General features: G+C 48.3%; 1 protein-coding gene across 1 annotated transcript in view; it reads right to left on the bottom strand.

The window, feature by feature from the left end:
• NNT (nicotinamide nucleotide transhydrogenase) overlaps positions 1–9,343 on the bottom strand; it is a 172,064-nt gene that overhangs the window by 152,967 nt on the left and 9,754 nt on the right. Inside the window, exons 2-3 of the mRNA XM_006898607.1 lie at positions 6,635–6,864; positions 1,898–2,115 (exon numbers count right to left, since the gene is read on the bottom strand). Coding sequence (XP_006898669.1) covers positions 1,898–2,115; positions 6,635–6,864 — 448 coding nt within the window. The remainder of the gene's footprint in view (positions 1–1,897; positions 2,116–6,634; positions 6,865–9,343) is intronic.

Genomic DNA, 9,343 nt, shown 5'->3' with positions numbered 1-9,343 from the left:
ATTTCCTGGCTGCTGGTGCCAAGACTGTTGACTATAGAGCCAAGCAAACTAAAGCTGTATACAATCTCAATCTCTTCACCATCCATCCTGATGCTGCCAATTGCATTAGAGACTGCTAAATGTAGGGGGATGTTCCGACATGCGTCTTTTGTTTCTTTTTCTTCGACCTGTCTGTCACACATACGTCTCCTCTGATTGGCTAAGAAAGGCGTTTAATTGTGCCACAGCTTCTTTCCCTCCGCAGAATGCCACAGCTGCTCCATAAAAACAGCTGCAGGCCAGCAGCTGTGGAGCAGTTTTGTTTCTTTTATCTCACGAGAAAAATGAGACGAAGATTTGAATCCGTGGCATAGCAGATGTGGGCACACAAAACACGCAGCCCGCGTCAGGTCAAGACCAGTGTTAGTCCTGGCGTGTTAGAAGAGGCGTCGGTTCTCACGCACTGCTTGATCTCATGAATGCTTTCTTTTGCTGGTGTCGTGTCCACAGCAGCAAGCTATCGGGTTTTGATGCGTATCACCGAATTCAGCCAGTGTCCTTGCTGGGCTGCAGTGTCTCAGCTGAGCTGACTGCAGCCCAAGTCAGGGTCCAGGCTCCCGGCCTGCGCCCCAGCCTGGCCCAGGGGCTGAGTCTGCCTTCTGCTCACTCGGACCTGCACGTTATCAACCACACCCTGCCCTCCCCTCACTCTGGCCTGCACGTTACTCAACCACAGTGCAGTCCTCTGGGCACCACCTCGGGGTGCTTTCCACCATCACGCTCTTGGTAACGAGCAGGGAAGTCGTTGAAAGCTGCAGGAAAACGATGCTGCTTGTCCTGCTGGCCTGAGAACCAAGTGAGGCCAGGACCAGCTGAAGCCTGCTCTCACCGACGGGCTTCCTCATTCATTAAATAGTTTCTGCGCTGCCTAAGTAAATCTTATTAGCATGGTAAACCAGCATGTGAGGGGTGTGTGTGTGTGTGTTGGTGCCATGGAGTTAAGTATGACTCATAGCAACCCTATGAACAAAAGATCTGAACCCTGCTCTATCCTGCACCTTTCTCACCCTTCCTGACACACCAGAGCCCATTGCGGCAGTCACCATGTCCATCCACCTGGTTGAGGGTCCTCCTCTCCTTCACTGACCCTCTAAGCACGATATCCCTCTCCAAGAAATAGCCCCTGCTAGCAACACAGAGGTGCAAAAACACAGATGTCTAAGAACTCAAAACTTGTTACTGTCAAGTCAGAGACAACTCAGAGCTGGCCCTCCCGCAGTTTTTCAAGGGGCCGTAATCCACATGGCCGGGGAGGGTCCACCCTTCTCCCATGAGGCTTCAGGGGGATTCGAACCACCAGAGAGACACCACCTCCAGGTTAGGAGCAAGGTCCCCTCTGGGATAAACCGCCAGAACTCCCCTTACACATATATATGTATATGAAGGTTAAATGATATCAAACGACAAGATTCAACAACTTCTAACCTATGAAATAGTAATTCCAACCCACCATAGGCACACCTCACTAAGACAGGCTGGCACAGGGTCTGCAGCAGAGGGCCTGAAAAACTGGCGAGGATGAGGATGGCAGAGGACAGGACAGGCTCTGCTGTTCCCAGGGTCGCTATGTGAACTCGACAGCACCCAACAACAATGTTCAGGTGCATACGCGCACATGTGACATACAGTGGACTCCTCAACAGACACTATGACACTTACTTCCTTTGGCGGCTCATTCACGGCAGTGCTTCTGTCCTACCGTGAAGATTAAAAGGGAGCGTGCCACAGCCCTGCCCGTGACCGCTGGGAAGCACGGCATCGGAAACCACTCGGGCGCACTCCCCAGGGGCCAAGACCCCCCACCGTGTCGCTGCGGGCAAGCTCACTGCAGGAGGGAAGGGCCCTCGGGAGCACCTACCCGGCGATGTTGGCCATGGAGCTCAGCGCGTCGTAGCCCTGGGCGATCGTGACTCTTGGCACCTGGTCCATTGCCAGAACAGTCGACTTTCTTTCTGAAAGTTTACTTAGTAAGTCTGGGTTTTGGGCTGGGTAAATAAAACTAATCAGTGTCCCTGAGGTCTTCAGAAGGTCGGCTTCATGCACACCCAGCGCCGGGTTAACCATCGGGGCTCGCACCTGAGAAGAGAGGCAAGCCACAGGTCACACACGGCCACCCCTCAGCCCAATTTTTACGTAGCCAGAACAACTTAGTTACCACACCAAGAGCGAAACAGGGTTTCAGGAGTAAATCCTGCATTACTAAGCTTCTATGAACATTCTTAACTAAGGTAAGGCACAACAAGGAACTCATGAAATATACAAAATGGGTGACCCTGGAGGACCTCATGCTGAGTGAAGTATCTCAGTCACAGAAGGACAAATACTGCATAGTGCCACTGATGTAAAACAGGACTGACATCGGGGTTGAGGGGAGACTGAGAAAGATGGAATAAATTACGTATACTGCATTGAAACTGATGAGGGAGAGAACTGTTTAAAAGGGATATATGATTAGGTATTATTGTCATGACCGGAGTCCAGAATAAAGGCTGCATAGTGGAGTGGACTTGGGGGGAGGGATTGAATAACAATGAAAGAATTTTTCTTTTATTTTTCAAAGACAAGAGTGAGCTGGGGTGATGGGGGGTGGGGGACAGGGAGTAAAGTACAACAATGAATAAATGGAAATCCAAAGTCTTTGTAAGCTTAAAATTAATAGTTTTAAAAAAGCTATCTCTGATGGTGACCTACAGGCTGACTTGGAAAAGGCACACACCTGGGAAATGCGCATTGGACACAAATGCCTGCTCACAGTACAGAGTCACAAGCAGGCATGCTCTACGGGAAACCTGCCCTCCTGAGATCTAACTGCTCAGCTAAGACGAAAAACGTACATCAAAGAATGGGAAATCTGTGTTGAGCACTTAAGAATTCCATTATTGCTCATTGTATGTAACAAGCATAAACATTTGGAGTGAAAGAAAAAACTAACCCAAATACTCAAGTTTCCAGGTGAGGTTAATATTTAAAGATGAACACATTTCAAACTCTTGCTGTTCTTGTTGTTGTTGTTGTGTGCTGTCAAGTCAGAGATAACCCAGAGCTGAACTGCTAGGGTCTTCAGAGGCTGTAACTCCCATGGGAGGAACGTGCTCACCCGTCTCCTCTGCAACGTCCCTGCTGTGCGCTGACTACAACACGCAGTGACCCTGTACACGACAGCTCTGAACCCTGACTATTCCGAGCAAACCTCACGATCTCACACACTTGCCTCACTGACACAGTCGCTGTGTCAATTTGTCTTGTCTGGAGTGGCGGTGGTGGTCGTAAAGTGCTGTCGAGAAAGTCATAGCAACCGTAGGAAGAGCAGATCTGACTGCACTCTGTCCTTTCCTGTGCCATCCTCATCTTCTCGGACACACTAGAGCCCATCGCTGTGGTCACTGCACCAATCCATCTGGTTGTCCAGCTTTCTAAGCATGATGTCCTTCTCCAAAGACGAGCCTCCCCTAAAACTGCCCAAAGAACATGAGACGAAGCTCTATCAGCCTTGCCTCCAAGGAGCCCTCTGCCTGCACGTCTTCCAAAACACAGCTGCTTGTTCTTCCGGCCGTCCACAGGACACTCCGTGATCTTCGCCACCGCCATCCACAGGATACTCCGTGATCTCCGCCACCACCGCAATTCAAAGGCATCAAGTCTTCAGTCATCCTCATTCACTGGCCCAGCTCTCAAGTGACTGAAAATATCATAGCCTGAATCAGCACCCGTCAGTCCTCAAACTGACATCACTGCTTCTCAATAACATGGCGAGTTCCCTGACAGGTGACTTTCCCAGTGCACTATGTCTCCTGATCGCTGGGACCAAGGGTGTTGATTGTGGATCCAAGTAACATGAAGTTGACAGTTTCAATCTTTTCTCCATCTATCATGATGTAGCCTTTCTAAATTAGTCAAAAAGTTAAAATATATTTTAGTGTGTTGAGTATCAAATAAGGCCATGAATACATACTACATGTGTCCAAAAGTTTCAAATACCCATTTTTTAAAAATCCACATTTTAATATTCTGGGGTTTTTTTATATGGAGTGTTTTAAAACTACAGGTTGTTGTTGTTGTTATGTGCCATCGAGTCATTTGCGACTCATAGTGACCCTATGTACAAGAGCCCTGAACCCTGCTCTATCTTGCGCCAACCTTTCTGTCTCTGACAAATCTACTCCCATTACCCAGTCCCTCAATCGATCCATCTCATCGAGGGTCTTCCTCTCCTGAGCTGTCCCTCCACCCTCCCAAGCATGACATCCCTCTGCAAGGACTGATCCCACCTTGCAACATGCCCAAAGAATGTCAGACAAAGCTTCAGAATCCTTGACTCCAAGGAGCAGCCCGGCTTCACCCACTCAAGGACAAACCTGTTTGTTCTCCTAGCAGTCCATGGTATATTCAACACTCTTCTCCATCACCACAGCTCAAAGGTATAAATTCTTTTTATCAATCCTATCATTCCAGCAATTTCTATCATTGCCCAACTCTCTGACAATTGCGAAGACAATGGCCTGGATCAGGTGCACCTTAGTCTCCAGCTTGATGTCGTTGCTCTTCAGTACTCTGAAGAGGTTCCAGACAGCTGACTTTCCCAATGTAATTTGTCTCTTGACTTCCTGGCTGCTGGTACCAAGAATGTTGATTGTGGAGCCAAGAAAACTATTAACAATTTCCATCTCTTCATCATCCATAATGACACATAAGCAAGTTTAAAATCCATCTTCAACCCAACTGCTTTATCTTCCAATTTAGTTTTCTCAGGAACACAGAAAACTCTGTGTTATTCCCAGAAGAAGGCTTTCAGAGGAAATGCAAACATAAACACAGGTTCACAATTTTCATATCCAGCATTTCACCTCAATTCACCTTGGAGATATCTCTGTTATTCCTATCCTATGCTGATCAGGTCCTGTGTCAGTCTAGGTTCTGGACTGTATGATTCTCTGACAAGCTCTCTCCTCCTCAGTGCCATCTATACCACAGATTTAGCAAAACCTAGAGGAAACTTTTGATTTATCCCATCGGCTCCTATCTACTGCGCAGCAGGCAGCAGAGTTTGCAGGCATCTGAGACAGCCACGCTCAGAGAGTTTCCCAAGGTGGATTTTTTTTCTGGGATCACAAGACCCTCAGGATATTAACAGGCCTGGCTCAAAGGCAGATGTCAGGGTTAAGCCGTTTATATTAAAGCCAGCAACAACATTACACAGATGTCTACAGTGTAGGATTTCTCCAGTCTTCAACTTGTTTATACACACTGTTACTCTATAAAGGGAAACAGAATTTCCAATGATTACTTGCATCCTACCCTTTCCTTCCCATGGAACACTGCAAAAGGTTTTGATCCCTAAAGTAAACCTTGTAATTGATTTTGTTCACTTTCCTGAACTCTGCGATGGCATTAAACTCTAGTAGCTTAGTGGTAAGAAATGACACCGCCAACCCAAAGTTAGGTGATTCAAATCCACCAGCTGGTCCACGCGAGAAAGGTGCTCCGTCTGCATCTACACGTTTTAGTCTCTGAAAACTCGCAGGAGGCTCAGCTAGGGGTCATTTCCGACTCAACAGCACATATTACTAGCCCTCAGTAAACTCTAAAAATGTTTAAATATTTCGCTGAGTTGCAGTTTCTCTCTCTGCCATAAATTTACTTTTATTTACATGTAGGAGAACACGAGTACTGTATCTTCTGTAAAAACCGCTGCCTCAAAGCCCGTCAAGTGATCCAGTGAGTATTATGCGAACACTACACAGTTCATTCCTCTTAGAAATGGGAGGCAGGACAGAACTTGTCTTTCCTCAAACAATGAGCCGCTTATTGTGACAGTTAACTTTATGCAATCCACAGTTGTCGGCGTGCCTGGACTACAGGGGCTCAGAATTTAATACGCACCCTGGTATTCCCAGTACGCTGAATTCCTGCTCTGGTTTTCTCCCCAAATCTCCTAGAAGGTTTCTTTCTTTAGACCTGAATGCTTTTCTGACACACAGATTTCCATTATACACAGCCCCAAGGGCTGTCAAAGTGCATGAAGTGATTCCATCACCCTGTCTAGCGCTGTCTTCACCACAAACGATGTCCTCTGGAAACAGCACTTCTAACAGTATAAATCATCAGTCCTCCTGCTTATCAGATGACTGTGCATGCCGTTCTAGGCCAAGGGCCAGGCCTCTTCTCCATCCCAGCAGGACTATTTTCCCTGGTCAATTAAAAGGCAATTTCCATACAGCACGTGCAAAGGGGTCAGCTGATGACTTTTCCTATTCTCATGACCAAATGCCTATCACACTGCCAGATAAAAGTCTAGTGGAACATAAAGACCATTCGCAGCATGCAACTATTTATTTCAAAAGAGTGTCCTTGGAAAATTGAAACGCTGGTGGCTTAAGGTATGCAGTTCAAGTGCACCAGCCACTCTGCAGAAGACAGACGGTCACTGTCCTCCTGTGTGATTTACTGCCTCTGAAAACCCACTGCAGGATCACGTTTTGATCCACTCTGACTCGGCGATCCACAGCAACACAGCACCAACAACACAGTACTTTCACTAGGCTGTGAAACATGCTGAGAAGTGTGTCTGCTGTAGAAGGCAAGGGTGGGGAACTACCTTGACCACCAAATCGGAAGCCAGAACGTCCTTCGTCCCCCGGATCTGCGCGCCGGCCGCTCGGTAGTGGTCATCGGAGAACTTGGAAGCTTCGCCTGCGCCTGACTCCACCACCACATTAAAGCCCTGCTTGACCAAAGCCTGGACACCTGCTGGGGACAGGGCCACTCGCTTCTCATTCTGGAAGATCTCCTTGGGGACTCCAACAGTCAACTGTTTATACGGAATTCCTACAGAAGAGGGCAAAGAGACAATCAATGAATCCAACAAGCGTGCGCGCGCGCGCGCACACACACACACACACACACACAACACACACACACAGTGTTCAACAGCTTGTGGGAAATGGAAATGGGCAGTCAACTTTCCCAAAGACACCACGCAGATCACTGGCTCTTCAAAATCACGTCCCCAGGGGAGCTCTGGTGGCCTAGTGGCAAGGAGCTGCAACTACAATCCCAGAGGCGAACAGTTAGAATCCACCAGATGCTCTGACGGGGAAGGAGGGGCAATCTCCTCCTGTACCAGTCAGATCTGATTTGACGGAACACGCACACAAAAAAATAATAAAATAAAATTTAAAAAAAAAATCACGTCCCCAACACATGTTGTTACTGCCATCAGGATGAGTGTGACTCAAAGTCACAGATCTATGAACGACAGATTTGAACCCTGTCCTATCTTGTGCCATCCTCCCACTTCCTGAGCCCACTGCAGCAGTCACTGTGTCAACCCACTTGGTCGAGGGTCTTCCTGGCCTTTGCCATCCCCCCATCTATCCAAGCATGATGTCCCTCTCCAAGGAACAGCTTCTCCTAGCAACATGCCCGAATATGTAAGAAGCAGCTCGGCCACCCTTGCCTTCAAGGAGCACTGGGGCTCCACTTTCTCCAAGACACACTGTTCTTTAGGCAGTCCATGGGCTATTCAGCACTCTTCTCCAAGACCACCGTTCAAAGGCATCTATTCTTATCTTATCATCCTTAGTCATTGCCCAGCTCTCAAATGCATAGCTAGTAATTAACAGACTATGGTCTGAATCAGGTGCACCTTAGTCCTCAAACTAACATCACTGCTCCGCAGTAATCTGCAGAGGTCTCTTGCTGTAGACTTTCCCAGTGCAATATGTCTCCTGATCGCCAAACTACTGGTACCAAGTATACTGATGGTGGATCCAAGGAAGATAAAGTTCCTGACACATAGTCAGGGTTCTTTGATTTTAAGGGGTGGCAGGAAATAAATAACGAAAAAAAATTAATGCCATTCCTGTGAAAATTATAAATATTCTATTTAACGAAATGGCTATCATTACAGGGCATGACTGGTTTATTCTTGTCCTTTCCTCTCTCTCTCTCTCATTGCTGCAGAGTTGCGATGAAAAATCAGCAGACCCTCAACTGGGTTTCAGAGGCTGTACATCAAAGAGGAGGACACTATCCACATTTCTCCAGCAATGCCACTGGTGGCTTTGAACCTGTGGCCTTTGGGTTAGTAGTGCAGTGTGGCACTCCCTAGAGAGGATCTCTAGGAAGCTCCTAACTCCCCTCCAGGGTTATGGTCTCCCTGTCGTAATCTTGAAGGAAACAGAAGCCGTGAGTCCTTTCAAAGAACACTCCTGTCCTAGAAAGTGAAGCCCTGCCAAACCCAAAGGCTGCACGCAGGCAACCTGGCTGCCGCAACTCCTCGTGGAATTGCAAGTGCGGCCCTGGAGACCTCAACAAGGGAGTGGAGCGGGCCTGACCAGCTCTGCCTTTCTCCCGCAGAACCACTGCAGACGCCAGCTGCCGACAAGGCTACAAGGCTCGGCCTCTGGGTCCACAGCACGGCTCCCTTCAGGCTCCGCTGCGCTCCCCAACGCCCCGTACAATAAACCCCATCCCAAAGCAGAACCGAAGGTGTCCCTTGAGTCCTTGCAACAGAACACAGGTTGGCTAAGAAATGACCTGTCTTTCCTGCTGTTTTCATCAGCACACGTCCCTCTTTAAGGTTTCTTAAATGTCAGGAAAGGGAGCTCCAGGTGCTTAGAGGGAAGGAGATGTGCTGCCAACCCAGAGGCAGGCGGTTTGAATCCACCAGACGCTCCACACGACAAAGAGGAGCAATCTCCTCTCATGCAGCTAACTGCCTCGGAAAGCCCGCTCACTGGAGGGGCAGCTCGGGGTGGGCTCCAACTCGAAGGAACAGCGCCAACAATCAGGAGAGGCACCTTGCAACTTGAACTCCCACCTGCTGTCTGTTAGTCTGACATGCTGCTGGGGCCCAGGCTGCCGGAGGTGCCGGAAGTGAGGCAACACAAGTGTCAAGTGCCAGCAGCGTGGCCCACCATGAACGGGTTTCCACGGAGCTTCCAACTCAGACAGTGTGGGAACACAGGCCTGGAGATCTATTTTTTAAAAATCCCACATGCAAAACTACTATGAGATATCATCTCACCCCAGTCAGAATAGCAAAATTTAAACAGAATAGCAAGCAAAAAATGCTGGCGAGGTTGTGGAGAAAACGGAACCCTTATCCACTGTTGGTGGGAGTGTAAAATGGTGCAGCCACTGTGGAAGGCAGTGTGGCGCTTTCTCCAAAAGTTGCAAATAGGGATACCATTTGACCCAGCAATTCCACTGCTGGGAATATACCCCAAAGAGACCATAACTGACATCCAAGCAGATATATGCACACCCATATTTATCGTGGCTTTGTTCACAATCGCAAGGA

The sequence above is a fragment of the Elephantulus edwardii genome, unplaced genomic scaffold (genome assembly GCF_000299155.1).
Source record: "Elephantulus edwardii isolate Elephantulus edwardi_28Jun2011 unplaced genomic scaffold, EleEdw1.0 scaffold00235, whole genome shotgun sequence".
Taxonomy (NCBI): Eukaryota; Metazoa; Chordata; class Mammalia; order Macroscelidea; family Macroscelididae; genus Elephantulus; species Elephantulus edwardii.
Note: the sequence above shows the minus strand (reverse complement) of the source record. Positions and strands in the feature narration are given on the sequence as shown.